Source organism: Mobula birostris, chromosome 15, assembly GCF_030028105.1.
Source record: "Mobula birostris isolate sMobBir1 chromosome 15, sMobBir1.hap1, whole genome shotgun sequence".
Classification (NCBI taxonomy): Eukaryota; Metazoa; Chordata; class Chondrichthyes; order Myliobatiformes; family Myliobatidae; genus Mobula; species Mobula birostris.
In genome coordinates this window covers 5051002-5069834 of record NC_092384.1, presented here as the reverse complement: position 1 = coordinate 5069834, position 18833 = coordinate 5051002, and the positions used below count along the sequence as shown (strand labels likewise).

The following is an 18833-nucleotide window of genomic DNA, read 5'->3' as shown; positions in this document are numbered from 1 at the left end:
CTGAAAAAGTTTTTCCTCAACTCCGTTCTAAATGGCCTACCCTTAATTCTTAAACTGTGGCCTCTGGTTCTGGACTCACCCATCAGCGGGAACATGCTTCCTGCCTGCAGCGTGTCCAATCCCTTAATAATCTTATATGTTTCAATAAGATCCCCTCTCAGCCTTCTAAATTCCAGTGTATACAAGCCCAGTTGCTCCAATCTTTCGACATATGACAGTCACGCCATCCCAGGAATTAACCTTGTGAACCTACGCTGCATCCCTCAATAACAAGAATGTCCTTCCTCAAATTTGGAGACCAAAACTGCACACAGTACTCTAGGTGTGGTCTCACCAGGGCCCTGTACAGCTGCAGAAGGACCTCTTTGTTCTTATACTCAATTCCCCTTGTTATGAAGGCCAGCATGCCATTAGCTTTTTTCACTGCCTGCTGTACTTGCATGCTTGCTTTCAGTGACTGATGTACAAGAACACCTAGAGCTCGTCGTGCTTCCCCTTTTCCTAACATGACTCCATTTAGATAATAATCTGCCTTCCCGTTCTTACCACCAAAGTGGATAACCTCATACTTATCCACATTAAACTGCATCTGCCATGCATCTGCCCACTCACCCAGCCTGTCCAAGTCACCCTGCATTCTCATAACATCCTCCTCACATTTCACACTGCCTCCCAGCTTTGTGTCATCAGCAAATTTACTAATGTTACTTCAATTCCCTCATCTAAATCATTAACATATATTGTAAACAGCTGCGGTCCCAGCACTGAACCCTGCGGTACCCCACTGGTCACCGCCTGCCATTCGGAAAGGGACCTGTTAATTGCTACTCTTTGTTTTCTGTTAGCCAGCCAATTTTCAATCCATGTCAGTACTCTGCCCCCAATGCCATGTGCCCTAATTTTGCCCACTAATCTCCTATGTGGAACATTATCAAAGGCAAAAGTTTTGATGTAATGAGTTCGGTAAGAAGAATTTTGGCAGCCATTGATATTTGCCCTCTGCTGAATTTGGCCTGGCATATTTACATCACACTTTTTACAAACTTGGGTCATTTCTAGATTTGGTATTTCATGTACACTGTCTATTGTATCTCAGTTGCTTGCTGCTTCTATGTTGCTGATTCCAAGCTGACACCTACTCTGGCTTGGATATATGATACCTGTTTAACTGCACGCAGCAACTGACAGGAAGAGAGGTAATTTAGCAAACTAACCTCATTGCTACATGTCCTATATACACAACTAATGTGGATATTTAGTCTAATTTATACTTAATTACTTTTGTTGGTTAGTTTGGCCATCTGCATGCTGGATGTGCAAAGGATATGACTGTGACATTAAAGTCTGACCTACCAATTACATACAACAGTCAAGCTGTAAAATGTATGGTGTCGAAGATCATCTTCCCAGTGCCTGTTGATCAGGTTCCGGATTGGGATAATCGTCTCAATGTAGTGAAGTGGATTGATGCTGGTACTGGGGTACGACCTGCCAAGAAGAAGGTGAGTCTCCTATTGAAGGATATGTCTGTGTGTGTGTATACGTACATACATATGTGTGCATGCTGCGTCTTTGCATGTTATATGTCTCAAGCACAAGAAAATCTACAAATGCTAGAAATCCAAAGCGACATGCAAAGAAAAAGCATTTCAGGATGTATATTGTCTACAAGGGGTGATTGATAAGTTCATGGCCTAAGGTGGAAGGAGATGAGTTATACAGCTCTCGTTACATGCACATGCAGTTCAACTCTTTGAGTGGTTATGCAGAAAGTTTGAAGTTAATAACACATCAGGGGTGATTGATAAGTTCGTGGCCTAAGGTAGAAGGAGATAAGTTATCAATCACCCCTCATACATTTCTCTGACATTAAATTGTGACGAGAATACACATAAATTAAGATGTTTGCTGGCCTGGGCTAGCACCAGTGGCATCAGCAGTTGGTCTGCCACCTGTCCTCAGGGGAGAGAGAGATAAGGAACACAATGAAGCAGCATTTGGAGATGTTAATGAAGGAGCCATCAGTCTGGGTATTGTCAAGATCGGCTCCCCCTTTGAACCCTGAACTGTTTGAAGTGATGGACAGGCGATACCCCAGCAGGGGGATAAAAAGGGACAGGTTCGCTGAGGCAAGACACACACGACACCACGAGGTAACGAGACCCTGGAAGCGGTGCCCCCCCCCGCAAGTCGACGGGAGTCGTTTGGAAGGCTGGTTGCAGAACCAAGCCTTAGACGCACAGGGTGGAAAGGTACGATCAGCGGGAACCCGGTGTGTGTCCGCCCTTGCTTGGGTGCCGGGTTCACTGCAGAGGATCGACTGCATCTGGAGGAGGGGTCACAGTTGGTGACCTCAGGTGACATCACAAAGGACTCGCCCGAAAGCTGCTTGTGAGCAATATTGCAGGTCTGTGAGTGGAAGCCGTTTTGAATGATTATTCGTTCTTGTTCTCTCTGTCCTTCCCCCCACATTGTCCATCGCCACGGCAACGACTACTGCGAACTGAACTAAATTGTACTGAACTTTGCGTCACTTTGAAATTGGTCATTTACCCCTAGACAACGATAGAGCTTGATTGATCCTGTTATCTTAATTCTGTGCACATGTGTGTTTATCATTACTGAACTGTTGCATTTATTATCCTTTCAATTACTGTGTTGCTTGTTTCTTTAATAAAACTTTCTTAGTTCTAGTAATCCAGACTCCAACTGAGTGATCCATTTCTGCTGGTTTGGCAACCCAGTTACGGGGTACATAACAAATGTACCTTTGAAACATTAAAGTTAAAGTCTGTCCTGAGCCTTGTGGCCCATCAGGTTATGCCGGTTTCTGTGGTGTGAAGCGACTGAGAGTACGAGACTCTCGCCCCCAACCCCCGGATAGGATGCCAGTTAACCCCAGCATTTGCCGGTACCCATTTTCGGCTGGGTGGACTGGAGCAGTGTGTGGTTAAGTGCCTTGCTTAAAGACACAACACACTGCCTTGGCCAAGACTCAAACCCACGACCTTCAGATCGTGAGCCCAACGCCTTAACCACTTGGCCACGCGCCACACATTCCTTTGAAACGTACTGGAAGAGTAAATAATCGGCGTTTCAGACCAAGTCTCTTCATTTTATCTTTCTTTCCAGTCCTGATAAAGGCTCTTGGCTCAAAACGTCGACTGTACTCTTTTTTATAGATGCTGCCCGGCCTGCTGAGTTCCTCCAGCATTTTTTGAGTGCTGGTGCATACGTGTGTTTGCGTGTTATATCTGCTGCTTGATGTGCGTGTGTAAGACAGAGTGAGCATGCAGGCATGTGTGTACGTGTGTGTTCTGAAATATTTATACAAATTGTCAACTTTTGCAAATAGTGAGCGGTTGAGCAGTATAATCTGGGAGGATTTTATGGGGACATGGAGAGAATCAAACAGGATTAATTTAGGACCCATGTAAATGGGTGGCTGGTTATCAGCACAAACAGTGGGTTGAAGGGCCTGTTTGCATGTTGTATCACTTCATGACTACGGATAGAAAAGGTTCAGAGGGACATGGAAATGTGTGTGTGTGAATGTATGTGTAATGAATACAACACAGAAGCAGGCCTGGCCTTTTGGCTCACCAAGTCCATGCTGACCTTTCTGCCCATCTACATTAATACTGTTTGCCCACATTATGCCTTGACTATTGATGTGTCTGTCTACATGGCTCTGAAACATAGTGATTTTAGTTGATTCCACCACTGCTTCTGCCATGCATCAGATGCCAGTTATCTGATATTAACTTGATGCCAATTTCACATTAGCTCACATATTGTCAGCGAATTGCTTCTAGAGGTTTGTCTTTCAATTCTTGTTCCTCCTTCCCTCCCTCAGGTGGTGGAGATTGATCCAGAACCTGTCCATAGTGTTCTAGAAGACAGTACCCATGAGCTGGAACTGAAGATCAGTGCCATGGTGGATTACAGTAACTTTGAATGTCTTTGTGACAGTATCATCTTCAAGGATACGCTATTGCACCAGAGTCGAATCTATCCGTAAGTACCTTATGATGGAGTGAGGCATTTCTAATTTCGTTCTGAGACTCCCAGTGAAAGATTGATTACTTGACTTGACATACGTTATTAGAGATCAGGAAAATCTTGGCAGAAATTAGGTTTATTTCTTTACTTCTTTCTTTTTCATTTATGCTTCCCTTATGTAACAGTTTCACAGCAGTTTTGCTCCAAAAGCCTCAAATTAACTTCCTACCTCTTCTATATAATGCTGGTGCACAAATGATGGACACCCTAGCCCCCCCCATATCATCAGTAAATCAAGGATTTGAATACAGAGCCATGAGGATGAACCAATCCTGTTCATATCAATTACCCACATTTTATCAAATCATAATCATTGCTTCATAATCAGGGGCAGGATTCATCACTAATGCTTCCTAACTAGCTCAGGAGCTGCAAGCAGTACAACAGGCCTTAGGAAACATTGTGGAAACTGCCACTATGGTCATGCTGAGATTGGAGAGAATGCCCCACAGAAAGACTACCAGTCCCCAGGATCGCCCACTGCATCCCCTGCAAGTTGACCGCAGTGAGAAGACACAGACAAGAGAAAATCTTCAGATGCTGGAAATCCGAGCAACGCACAGAAAATGTTGGAGAAACTCAGCAGGCCAGGCAGCATCTATGGAAAAAAAGTACAGTTGACGTTTCCGGCCAAAACCCTTTGGCAGGAAAGAAGTGTTTCAGCCCGAAACATCAACTGTACTTTTTTTCATGGGTGCTGCCTGGCCTTCTGAGTTCTTCCAGCATTTTGTGTGTGTTGCTCACAGTGAAAAGACAGCTGTTGTCCACTGCACAATGGCAGCCGAAAGAGAGTAACAGAAGAGTACAAAGAGATATCTCCAGTAGGTTTGCTTTGAGTGTGCCTGATAACTGAGGTTCCAGTGAGGAGGGCCCCAGCACACAAGCTTTGTGGTCACCAAATGAGACAACTTGCACTCAGTGCCACTGTTTGTTCTTGGAATGAAAAGCGGTAGGTTATCACAGTGTAATACTAATGCCTAGTGATGGTTATTCCCATTAAGTGGAAGTCTCACCTTTTCCCCCTTGACAATCAGCAACATTCCCATTGCCCATTTTCCCACTGGGAAATGTCACTGACCTGAAAACGATTTGAGCAGACATTTAATTATTGTGGCTACCGGAACACATTAGAATCTAAGTGTATGTCGGAAGGAACTCAACTCCTTCTCTTGAAAAGCTGTCCCATCAAAGCATAAGTCAGCGCTGTAGGAGAAACTCTGGAGGAAATATTGTCAACCACGAGAGCAACGAGAAACAATCTCAGCCACTTTCTTTGAAAAGAGCTCCAGTTATTCCTCACCTCTTTCAGTCCATGGGAGCACATTCGGTGAGCAGAGATCCACCATCCACCTCCTTCATTCAGTGGACTGTGGGACCCTCCCCTCCACTCAGCTGAATACTAGTACAGTACTGACAAAGATGTTTAAAGTTCAAAGTACATTTATTATCCAAGTATGTATAGTATATACAACCTGGAGATTTGTCCTTCCTATAGGCAGCCACAAAACAAAGAAACCCAATAGAACCCATTAAAAGAAGAATGTCAAACAGCCAGTATGCAAAGAGAAAAAAATGAATGTAGGGAAATAACATTCAGAATAAAAGTGAGTCCATGGACACAAAGGCCACATCCTCAGCTGCAGTTCAGTGCAGAGCAGCGAGCAGAACCAGCCCGACCCTCGCCTCTTATCACATCCTTTCAATCCATCTAGCCTGCTGTTTAAGGGTGTCGTGACAAGAGGCAAGGGTCGGGCTGGTTCTGCTGTTTAAATCACCCAAACATTGGGTCATTCCCTGCTGTTGGACCTGAACTCTATAGCATTGATTTGCTCTGGGTCTGGACCTCGCTGCCATGTTTCAGCCCATACCCACCCTTTCCAAATAATCCTGGCGCTTCGATTGATCAAACCTGGCTCTTGCTTTAGTTGGATGGGCCTCAAATCTGCCTATCCTCTTCTCCGAATTTGCTCCCCTCCGCTCGCCCCAACTTTTCCTCTAATATGCCTCGATATCGCCCCTACATTGCCTTCACCTTGCTTCGACTTTGCCTCGCTCCTGCATGCTCCAGCTCTCCTTCACTTCCCTCTTCATTGTTTGCAGTGATTGTTTACCATAAATTTTACAAGAAAATATGTTACTAATAAACTATATAGTTGTATTATTGTTTTGGATGCTGTCAGTAAGTAGTCACCAGCACTATCTTAAACCGGAAGTATGTAATTCTGAGACTCTGATACTGAGGTAGCACTGAGGGTCCAGGGGCAAGGTCTGGAGGCCCAGGGGCAGTCTGTCCTGGGTTTAGAGACTGGTCTACGTATATCTGTGTGTGTGTACCGGGTTGGGTGAGAAAGTGGCTTGTTTTGCTGTTGTTGCCTTGTTGCTTGTGTTGTTCTGCTGAGCATTGTGGGTAAGCTATGTTGAAGCCAGAGCGTGTGGCAACTCTTGTGTGCTGTCCTCAGTCACATCTTTGTTGTTGGCTGTTAACATAAATGAAACATTTCACTGTTTTGATGTACACATCATAAGTAGATATGAATCTGAATTTAGTAGTAGTGTATGTGATTGACAGGGCCTGCATGGAACCAGACCCTTGGAACAATCATGGAAGAAATAAGTTAGGAGTTTTACAGAATTGGGCAATGCAAAGCAGAATAGATATTAGGAAGTAAAAAATAAGTATAAAAACATAGTAATAATGCAAAACCTGTCAACAGCCACCCACCCTCTTATAACCAGGGCAAGTTGCAGCACTACATTAGAATCAAAAGTTGCAGGATACTTCAGATTCTCACAAAGGTGGAAGTTGGACCTCTTCTTTGCTATCCACCCCACTCATAACTGGATGTGCTTACACCGCAGGGCTGTGTTTTGTGAGTCTTGCTTCCCCTTGGTAAAGGCATCCTGTTTCTTCTTTTTCATTTCTCTGTGCTTTGCAGCTTCAGCAGACTGCCATTTCATGTCTTGGTACATTTGGTGTTGCTTTTGGCTTGAATTTCTAAACTCACAGTGAAATGCGGCAGACTGAAGGATGGGTGAGCAATGAGGTTACCAACAGAATGCAGTCCTGGTGCTGGTGGTGTTGCAGCTGTTTCATGGTGCTGATACAGTATCAGCCTCTTAGTCGGGCCTGAAACTATTCCTTTAGCACATTGTCAGTCTCTCCTATTCTGTCATGCACAGGTATAATTGGTGATGCATGGTTTGCTGAGCATAATTGAGTGGTCTTCCTGTTGTTCTTCATAACACAGGCTGGAAACCCTGTCGTGGTTGGATCCTGAGCATTGGCCAGTTTGGCCATTGGTTTACTATCGAGCCACTTACTGGTAAACGTTCATTGATTCACAGAGTCATGCAGCACGGCAACTCACCCACTAGGCTGAGCTAGTACCATTTGTTAGTGTTAGACCCAGATCCAAGTACAGTACTTGTCCAAATATCTTACAAACAATGTATTTGTACCTGCCTCTATTACCTCCTTTAGCAGCTCATTCTAGAACACCACCCTCTGTATGAAAAACTTGCCTCCAGATTCCTTTTAATTCTCCCCCTCCCCTTACTCTTAAACCTAAACCTAAACCTATAGCTTCTAGTTTTAGATTCTCTTAATTCAAGAAAAAGACTATGATCATTCAGCTAGACAACACACACAAAATGGTGGAGCGACTCAGCAGTAGAAAGACATAAACAGTCGATGTTTCGGGCCCAGACTCTTCATCAGGACTGGAAGTGCAGAGGGCAGAAGCCAGAAACCAATAAGAAGATGGGTTGATTGGGAGAAGTACAAGCTATGTGATAATTGAAGCCAGCTGGATCAAAGAGGGGGATGAAGTGAGAAGCTGGGAGGTGATAGGTGGTAAAGATAAAGGGATGAAGATGAAGGAATCTGACAGAAGAGGAGAGTGGACCATGGAAGAAAAGGAAGGAGGAGGGGCACCAGCAAGAGGTGATAGGCAGGTGAGAAGAGGTAAGAGGAGGGCCTGGGTGGGGAAGGGAAGAAGAGGGAAGGGGGAGGTGGAAAATTACTGGAAGCTAGAGAAATCAGTGTTCATGCCATAATGTTGGAGGCCATCCAGGTGGAATATGAGGTGTTGCTCCTGCAACCTGACAGTTACCTTATCATGGCAATAGAGGAGGCCATGGATTGATATGTCAAAATGGGAATGGGGATTGGAATTAAAATGGTTGCTCGCCAGGAAATCCCACATGGAGTGAGGTGCTCAGTAAAGTGATCCCCCACTCTATGTCAGGCCTCACCAATGTAGAGGAGACTGCATCTGGATCACCGGATACAGTAGATGGCCCCAACAAATTTGTAGGTGAAGTGTTGCCTCACTATTTTAGGGCTGAATTAGGGAGGAACTGAATAGGCAGTTGTAGCACTTCCACTTGCAGGGAGAAGTGCTAGGATGGAGATTAGTTGGGAGGGACAAATGGACAAGGGAATTATGGAGAGTGCAACCCCTGCGAAAGGTGGAGAGTTGGGGAAAGGGGAGGAAAAATATGTTTGATAGTAGGATTCTGTTGATGGCAGAAGTTGTGGAAAATGATGTGCTGGATGCGGTGGCTAATGGGTTGGTAAGTAAAGACATGGGGAACTTTTTTCCTGTTAAACTGATGGGAAGATGGGGTGAGGGTGGATGTCTGGGAAATGGAGAAGATTCGGGTGAAGCAATATCAATAGTGAAGGAAGGGAAACCTTGGTCTTTACAGGAGGATGACATCTCTGATTTTATGGAAAGGAGGGCCTCAACTTGGGGACAGATGCAGCAGAAGCAAAGGAACTGAGAAAGGGGAACAGCATTTTTACAGGTAACAGGGTGGGAGGAAGTACAGTCAAGATAGCTGTAAGAGTTGGTAGTTTTATAAAATATATTGGTAGACCAGTTGTCCCCAGGGATGGAGACAGAGAGATCAACAAAGGGGAGAGAGGTATCAGAAATGGACCAACTGGATCTAAGGGAAGGGTGGAAGTTGGAGGCAAAGTTAATGAAATTGACAAACTCAGCATGAGTGCGTGAAGCAGCACCAATGCAGTTGTCAGTGTAGCATTGAAAGAGAAAGAGTTGTGTTTATGATCATTCACTTCTTCTGTGCCCCTCAGTATTTTATAAGCCTCTCCAGCCTATGTTGGAGTCTCTCATTCCTGGTTAATCCTGACACGTGTGCAGTTTTGGCTCGAGTGCAGAGGGAGAGACGCTGAAGTGGTAAAACACTTCACTGTCTGTTAAAGAGAACTGTGCAGAATTAAAGGAAAAACAATAAATGCTAAGCCAACAGAGCTGTTAACTAAAACTCACAAACTGAAACTGTGGCTAAGGAGCAGTAACTTAGTAGTGCTACTTTAGTGTCGATCTAAATGGTAGTGTTATTTCCCAGAACAAGGGTGAAGGTAGGCAGGGAGCGTTAATTATGTGCTTTTGGTCAAGTCTCAACAATACTGGAACAAGAGGAAGGGAGTTAAATACCAGCATAATGAAGCGCTAATTGCATTCTCACAAGCTTGATCACTGAACCCATTCCACAGCCCACAGACCCACGGCAATGTTAGGGGTTGTGACTTGGCCCCTCTCCTTAGGTCCCAAGACACCAGAGACCTGTGCCTGCTGGAAGTCGCACATAAGAGACTTGCCCATGGTGTCATGGGTCGGAACCCAAGGGCCATACCGCCCCCAATCCATGAGATACTGGACCTTACCCCATTCCTTTGGTGGTGACAGGAGGCACCGCAAAGAATAGACCAGGGACCCATCCAACAAGCAGGGAGAAAGGGGAGGGATGACTGGAGTAAAGGGGGAGGTAGTCATCGGCTTGATCTGGGAAACATGGAACACGGGGTGAATCTTCATTGATGATGATAGGCACAATCTATATGAGACATTGTTGCTAGCCTACTACAAAAGGTCCCACATATTGTGGGGCTGACATGTGGCTCTTGACTTTCAAAGGAAGCTCCCTAGATGCCAGCCAGACTTTATTCCTTTGCTTGCGAGCATTGCATGTTGGAAGAGCCGATTAACCTGCAGGGCATGTTGTTTCTGAGTGTGTAGCAGAAAAGCCTTCGCATGTTTCCAAATGCGCTTGCATCCTTGGACTAACTGTTCAGTAGCAGAAGCTCCCATGGCAGGGAAGAGTGATGGCTGGAATCCTTTTCTGGCATTCAAAGAGGGACATGCCAGTGGAGGACAACTGGAGGTTACTGTGGGCAATCTCTGCCCACACTAATGAGGAGCTCCAGGACATTGGGTTGGAGGAGACAAGGCAGCTCCTAATTCACTCTCTTAGCCTGGCCTTTAGATTGGTAGTGGAAACCTGATGAGAGGATGGCTGTGACTCCCACAAGAGAACCAAAATTCTTCCAAAACCAGGACGTGAACTGTGCTCCTCAATCAGACAGTATGTCCGAAGGAAAGTTGTGTCGCCTGAACATGTGCTGAATCATGAGGTTGGCAGTCTCACAAGCTGATGGGAGCTTAGGGAAAGCTATAGCTAATGGGCAGCTTTGGAGAATAGGACCACAATCACCAGAATGGTAGTTTCTGTTGGATGGGGGCACACCAGTGATGAAATCCACTGAGACTTGGGACAGGGTGGTGAGGCACAGAAAATGGACATAGCCGACCCACACAGCACTGGTGTGACATCTTGTTCTGGGCATAAATGAGACAGGCAGAGACGAAGTCGTGGATGTCCTAAAACACCAAAATCATCTCTCAATAAATCCAGGGTCGGTTGAATTCCTGTATGTCCAACCAGAAGGGAGGAGTTGACCCCATTCCAACACTCTAGGGTGCATTGTAGCAGGGACAAAGAGCCATTTGGGAGGTTCCTCACCTGGACCTGGATCAGACTGTTAGTGGCTCTCATTTCTGCCTCTATTCCTGAAATTGCTGGAGCAGTAATGCATGAGCAAAGAAGAATAGGCTCTGGTTTGATCTTGTCCTTAGGCATGTTGAACTGCTGGGAGAGAGCATCAGCCTTGGTGTTCTTGCTGCCAGGATGGTAGGTGATGGTGAAATTAAAATTGGTGAAGAAGAGAGCCCAATGGGCTCGACATGAGTTGAGTCTCTTAGCATCCCGAATGTTGTAGAGGTTCTTGCGAACGGTCCATACCAAAAAGGAGTGCTCATCCTCCTCCAGCTAGTGTCACCACAGCTCCAGGACCTCCTTGACAGCCGGAACTTCTGGGTTCCTGATATCCTTGTTACATTTGGCAGGTGTCAAACAACGGGAAAGAAAAGGCACAGGGAAGCAGCCAGTTGCCCACAAGAGAACACTAGGAGAGCACATCTCCAATGCTGACGTCCGATACAGTCTCATCAATGATGAATGGATGAGTTGGGTCTGAGTTTTTCAACACCAGGACAGTGGTGAAACATCATTTTAGACTAATGGAATCCTGGACCAGTCTTTTTGATGAGTATACCTATGGGACTGCGATGAAACTGCTGATGAAACAGTGATAAAAGTTTGCAAACTCTATGCAGTGCCACACTTGTTTGACTTTAGATGGTTTGGGCCTCTCTGTGACTGCCTGAATTTTAACACTGGAGGGGGTGAGTACATAGCCCAAAAATGACACCTGGTCTTTATGTAACTCACACTTGACTGGCTTGGCATAAAGGTTATTCTCCAGGAGCCATCTGATAACCCTCCAGACATGCTGGATGTGTTCCTGGCTAGAGTGGGAATAGATAAGAATATTGTTCAATTACACAAAAGCATAATGATTCAACATATCCTGAAGCACATCTTTGACCAGGACCTGAAAAACATTAGAGGCGTTGGGCAGACCAAATGTCATCACAAGTTACTCATAATGGCCAGTGGAGGTGTTGAATACTGCCTTCCACTTACCCACTTCATGGATACAAACCAGAACTTAAGCATGGTGCAGATTTATCTTGGTGAATACGGGTGCTCTTGGAGATTTTCAAACAAAGAGAGTAGCAGTTCTTCACTGCAATGTTGATGGGTCGATAATCAATGCGGGGATGGAACTTGCCATCTTTCTTGCTTACAAAAAAGAAGCCTGCTTCTGCTGATGAGGTCAATTGGCAGATAAATCTTAAGGCCAATGCCTTCTTGATGTATTCTTCCATGGCCAGCAGTTCTGGCTGACAGAGGGAAAAGAGCCAGCCCAAGGAGGTCTAGTGCCGGGACAAAGGTCAATAGCACAGTCGCATGGCCAGTGTGGTGGCAGGGAGGAGGCCTTCTTTTCAACCGAAGATCTCAAGGAAGTCAACACACTCAGCCGGAATGCCAGACAGGTCCACAATAGCAGTTAGCGCAGGAGGAGATGTGCAGACAAGAGCTGGAGCTGGATCCAGCCAGGTAGATAGACCCACTCTTGGAGCACCTTTAAGGACCAATCAATCCATGGGTTGTGTTCAGGTAGCCAAGGAGGACTAAGCACTAAGCCCAAAGGCTGACCATCCAGAGCCTTGGCATCGATATTCTCTCTCCTTCTTTGAGGCAGAGAGATATCCATGAGGTTTCGGGCTGCCTCTAAGTCAATAAATGCCTGAAGCTCATGGGTTTGGGACCCCACGGCAAGGAAGCTGGGAGCATTACGTGATTCGGGGAATATGCTTGCAGGGAGAATTGACCTATCCTGATGATGGGTATCCTCTGTTACTGTGCGGTTGGGGCATGATGTCCTGGATCACCACATTAGAGGCAGGAACCTGTTCTCCTGCACCAATCTCCTTCCTCCTGAGATAGGTGCATGTGTCCCACCTGCATAGGCTCCTCTGTGGACTGGGTACTGGGTAATGAATAAGAAGATGAAGATAGACAGTGATCTAAAGAGTTGGAAATGCAGGGCATTCTTTCTCTGCACCTCTCAGTTAGCCAGCTGTCCAAGTTCATCAGGTCACCCAGACTGTTCTGCTCATCATGCACTGTGACATCATGTCAAACTCCTATGCTTAGACCACACAGAAGAGCAGTGATGAGGGTTCGCTCGTTCCACAACCGCAAGCGCGTGGAACTTTACTGCATAGTCCCTCACTGTCCCTTTCCCTTGGCATGGCTCTGTAGTCAGTGGCTGCCTCCAGAACCCGGACTGGAAAATCAAACACTCTCTTCAACTCAACCACAAATTGCTGGAAGGACTGGGTTGTGGGGAAATCTAGTTTTTGTAGATCATTGAACAGACTCCATTAATATCTCCTCCATCTGAACAACAAACTTTGGTTTGGACGGGGTTTGCTGGTCTGCAAGTAGTTGTTTACCGTCCGAGCCACATCAGCCAAAACAACCTCTATTGACTTTAGCATCTCTCCCACCTGCCCTAAGGAATTCAGGGCTGAAATCAGCTGTTCTCACTCTTATGGGTCCATTTTAGTGTTTGCGACTTGCTGACACAAGTGTGCAGTTATAGAGAGAGACATTGGATGAAGTGTTCAGTGACTTTTAATAAGAACTGTGCAGAATTGAAGGAAAAACAATAAACACTAGGCCAACAGGACCATTAACTAAAACTCTAAAACTGAAAGGGAACACCAACACTGCAGCTAGGAAACCAGTAACTTAACACTACATGAATACTGCTTCTTTACAGTGTCAATCTCAATGGTCGTCTTCTTTCCCAGAACAAGGACGAAGATGAGCAGGGAGCATAGAAATTGCTGTGCTTTTGGTCAAGTCTCAACAGGACTAGAACAAGAGAAAGAGTGTTAAATACCACCACAATGAAACACTAATTGGTTGAAACATGCGTAGTCAAGTGTGATTGCTGAACCTGTTCAGTAGCCCACATGCTGGGCATGCAGACCTCCCGGCAGGGGGGAGAAGATGGCAGCTTGACGGCAGCACGTAGCCACTTCGGTGATGATATCTGTTATCTGTCAAGTAGGGGACCATGCACAATTCTGCTTTGATGGAGACAGCCGTGAGAGCACGGAGGAACATCTGGAAAATTTCTGAAATGCCCGCTTCGCTGCCGCTGCTACTGTGTGGTAACCGGAATCTCCGGAGCTGAAGGCCTCAAAATCCTCGGCTTTGCGTGTTTCAGCAGCTGGGGAGAGGTCAAAGGCTCTCGGCAGAGGATGGCGCTCGGGAGGCTGGTCGGAAGCTCGGAGTTTTTGGATGGATGGACTCAGTGTCGGCTGTGGTTGGGTGCTTCCAAGGTATCGGCAAGTTGACGGTGCCTGGAGGTTTATGGCAGGGAGTTCCTCCCTTTTGCCGCCTGCTATCAGGGACTCGGGAGTCGATCGACTCGGGACTTTGAGACTTTTTTTTTTACTGTGCCCATGGTCTGTTCTACAGCAAATTATGGTATTGTTTTGCAGTGCTGTAACTATATGTTATAATTATGTGGTTCTGTCAGTGTTAGTCTTTGGTCTGTCCTGTTTTCTGTGATATTCTGGAGAAACACTGTATCGTTTCTTAATGCATGTATGCATTTCTAAATGACAATAAAAGAGGACTGAGTGTTCTCATAATCTAAACCTCTTGGCGCTGTCCGTGGTTGTGATAGGGCCTTTGTGACAGCGCCTCCCAAACCCGCAACTTCCATCACTTAGAAAGCCAAAGGCAAGAGCTACGTGGGAACAGCACTATTTCAAGGTTGCCCTCCAAGATGAACTCCATCCTGATCTGTAAATATATTGTTCATTCAGCTTTGTTACTCTACATCCTGGAACTCGCTGCCCAGCAGCACAATGGGAGCACCTGTGCCAGAAGGACTTCAGCAGTCTGAGAAAAAAGGCCATTCTCACCTTCTCAATGCTGATTAGGAATGGGTGATAAATGAATACATAACAGCTTTTACTCATTATTCTCTCTCTTGCATTCCATTTTAACACTGTTATGTGACAAAAATTAATACTCCTACAACTAAATGTGTTTATTTCATCTATTTCTTGGCTTCAGTCATTTATTGCTCAACATTAATGGGCGTACATCAAAGCCTCATACAGTCATCTCTCTCACCTGTGAATTCTGTGTCTTCCTGGCATAGATGGAAGATCACATTTCCATCTCTCACACACTGATATTGCCAGTGCTAAAGTCACACCATAAAACTTGCTTTTCATCCTGGTAGGCAAAGTTGACAGATGAATTTCTTTTTTTAATCAAGTAATGCAGGTATAAAAATTTCTTTACTATGAGTTCCATCAGTGTACATTTTGTGAACATGGCCAGATGTCATGGTACCTGCAGTAGATCATAAATTTTAATGCATAAAATGGATTAAGTATTAAACCCAGTGTCTTATTTTGATGTCTCAACTGTGATTTAGTCAACAAATCAACAAGAGGTTTATATATGGTTGTTTTATCTCAGCAAAAATTTCAAGTGCAGTTCCCATGTTGTTGATAATATTAATCTATTTAATACTTTGTAAGAGTAGGCAGTCCTTATTTTTATCCGGACAAATACATATTTCTATGTACATTGTTGTTCAGTCTGCAGATTTAAAATGTATGAAGGCTATGACTGAACATGAATCCTGCAGAATTAAGTGGCAGCTGGATGACATTGCTGCATAGAGAGCGAACACATCTCATCAGCAATGAAAACATGGTTGGTCATTGTATAGTGATGCTGACTTTTGTGCACAATCTTTTGGCTTTGAGTGAAATGTGATTGTTGACAGTGGAATAGACAACCATGGGCAAAGATTGTCACCTGCCATGCTGTTACTTCTTTCAATGCTATTGGTTCACCAGCTGTACATATTCCAGATCAGTAAAGAAACTGAAATATCCCTATAACTTGGTGGGCATGCCATGTTGGCAGCAGAATGTGTGACATTTTAAGGCTACCTCAGCACACCCTTTGGTGTATTAGTTGTTAACCAGATGATATATTTTATTGTATATGTTTCAATGTACTATACATGTGATAAGTACATTTGAATCCTGAAGTTAATCCTTAACTTCGTATTGATTGATTGAGGAAATAGTCGTGTTTGGGTTTGCGAAGCTTTTGCACATCCTTCACAAACTTCTAAATAAATTAAGTTTCTCAAAACAACAGCTGCTTCATTTCCTGAGTCCTTAGCCAAGCTAATTTTCCAGGGTCAGTCTGTGAGAGCTGCCTGAGCCCCCTGTTTATCATCTGCCTGGCTGGCAGCACTTAGGATCCAACTGAACCCTTTACCTCTCCCTGATAATGTAGCTAGTCAGCTCTCCTGATCCACTTTCTGTTCTCATCAGCTCAATCCCACACCTCTGCAATTAACTTTGTGATCCCCTTTCCATCCCCCCTGTCCACCCTGCAGTAAATAAACCAATTAAACTGTCCCAGGCACCTACAGTGGTGACTCTGCACTTTTTTATGGTTCCTGCACCTGCCGTATTGAAACACCTAAGAGGACATATTTAATCATCATATTCAATTTTAACTCCACATGAACAGAAATTAATGTAAACTACTTTGATAGTATAAGATTTTTTTCCCACCTGGTTTTTCTGATTTGTTGTATTTGAAGTCTATAATGAAAGAGAAGCCATTTTTGTGCATCAGAGTCAGGCCTCTCCATTTCATCCTTCCTATAGAGAGATGTTACATATATGTAGATGGCTTTAGGAGGCTAATTATTTCTGCATAAAAATATAGTTTCCAGTTGCGGAACTAGCATCCAACTTATTTTTTCTTTGGGAAACGGTTTGTGAAAGCCTGCAGTAGGAAATGCATGGTTTCTTTACCTGTTAATTTTCAAGAGTGATGGTTATTTAGTTTTCCTATCCTATAAGTGAATACACCAATCTTAGTAGTATACTTCAATACCACTGACACCCCAACCCTCTCACCCACACCACTCCCACAATCCAGCCCCCGCCAGTGACCACTATTCCTTCTAATGATCTCAGTCAGATCAATGACCCAATTACAGTCTGAGCCTAGGCAGATGGATTCTCCTGCATTTAATGTTATCGACCAACACAAGGGCTAAATGAGTCATTTCTAACTATACTGCCAGTGATCAGCAAGTGACAGAAGACTGGCTAGCAAGTGGTAGATGAGCAACTTTGTTGGCAAGCCTACCTCCCAGTTTGAGAATTCCACCCTCAGAATGGAGACATCATCTTGGGCTCCTGGTTTCTTGCTATTTCAACTCCTTTCCCTGTTCCCACACCATGCTGTCTGTCCTCAACTTCCTCCACTGCCAGATTGTCAAACACAAACTAAAGGAGTAAGACCCCATATTCTGCCTGTGTAGTCTACAATGTACATCATGAATATTGAACTCTACTCTTTAAGGTACACACAACCTTAGCCCCCTCTCCCCACTGTTCCCATCTGCCCATTCGCCCTGCATTGTCTAATTCTACCATCACCTGCTGCTAGCACGAGAATATAGGGCTCTGGGCTCTTGGTGAGGGTGAGAACCACTGTCCAGCCACACATTTCAGAATTAGCAAATTTGTATTACTAATTAAGTGAAGATAAATATAGTGGGCCAGATGGTGTGCTGCAGGTGCAGTAAGTGGGAGATGATGAAAACCACAGGTGCAGCATGAGAAACCAACTCAAGGTGGCTGAACTGGAGTCTAGAACTTGTTCACCCCAAAACATGAGGGAGGAGCAAAGCTAGCTGGGGCAGTCACACCCCATACTTCAGTAATATACAACTGGTCAGTGAAGAGGACCAGGAGAGGACTATGAATGAGGCACCAACAGGAATCCAGAGAATAGCTCTTAAGGGAGACTCGGGCTTTGCACTTGTCCAGCAGATAGCTGGATCCTGTAACCTATTTCAGCAAGAGCATGGTCTAGGGAAGAGATAAAGAAACATAGGAGTGTTAGAAGACAATGCAGTCACATTGAGGTAGCTACTGTTGCCAGCTCAAGTCCTGGAGACTGTAGTGACTCTTCCTGGAGTTGCAGAGGATGCAGTGGGAGTGAACAAACCAGTTGCTGTCATCTAGAATAAAGGTACAAGAAAGGAGATGCTGCTGAAGCAGACTGGGAATAAATGAAAAAAGCAGAAATGCAGAAGTAAGAATCTCTGATTACTACTGGAGCCACATTCAAATTGAATCAACAGTCATAGCAAGTTAGGTGAGTTCGTGGCCCAACAGGAATAAATGGGAATGACCTACTAACTTTTGCAAATATATGGTTGCATAGTGACCAAGACTGGGAATTACATATTTCAGGAGAGCAACCCTTCAGAAAGGTTAGGCAAAATAGAAAAAGACACCCCAATAACAGAATATAAAGAGGATATATGGATCCTAGCTCTAAAAACCATCACTGGAAATTAGTTTGAGTAGAGCTGAGAAGCAGCAAAAGACAAACATTAGTGGGAGTTGTTAGTAGGGCACAGTATGGTGTCCATGACTTAACTTCAACTTCATATCACAGCTTAGTCACCAATCTCAGGCCAAATCTTCTACTAGCAGCAGAATACCTTACACCTCTATGAGGCATCTCTCCTCATTTTGTCTCACCTATTCATCCTAGATGACAACCTGGGAGGACTTGAAAGGGTTCACAGAGATGATGTCCCTGGGTGTAGTTCAAAATATCTGAGAGGCCTCAGGGAGTAGTGTGTCTATTTCTGGTTGCCATGCTACAGGAAGGATGTGTGAGCAACAGAGAGAGTGTCAAAGAGATTTGCCTGGGTATTGTCTGGAATGCCGGGTTGCTGTTGTATATTTATTGATTTAGAGATACAGCACAGTAACAATTGGGGGGAAGTGTTCTAAACAGTCAGAACAGAATTAAATTTACCTAGCTAGAACCTTCCCTATTATTTTAGCAGACTAATAGGCCCTTCCGTCTCAATGAGCCCATGCGCTGCCCAATTGCACTCA

General features: G+C 44.7%; 1 protein-coding gene across 8 annotated transcripts in view; it reads left to right on the top strand.

Annotated features, from left to right (window-relative positions):
* hydin (HYDIN axonemal central pair apparatus protein) overlaps positions 1-18833 on the top strand; it is a 981559-nt gene that overhangs the window by 794648 nt on the left and 168078 nt on the right. For 7 of the 8 annotated variants that reach the window (XM_072279252.1, XM_072279251.1, XM_072279249.1 and 4 more), the window contains 2 exons: positions 1293-1502; positions 3857-4017. In XM_072279252.1, coding sequence (XP_072135353.1) covers positions 1293-1502; positions 3857-4017 — 371 coding nt within the window. Of the gene's footprint in view, positions 1-1292; positions 1503-3856; positions 4018-13624; positions 13714-18833 lie in introns of those variants that run through there. The other variant, XM_072279254.1, reaches the window with a different exon arrangement.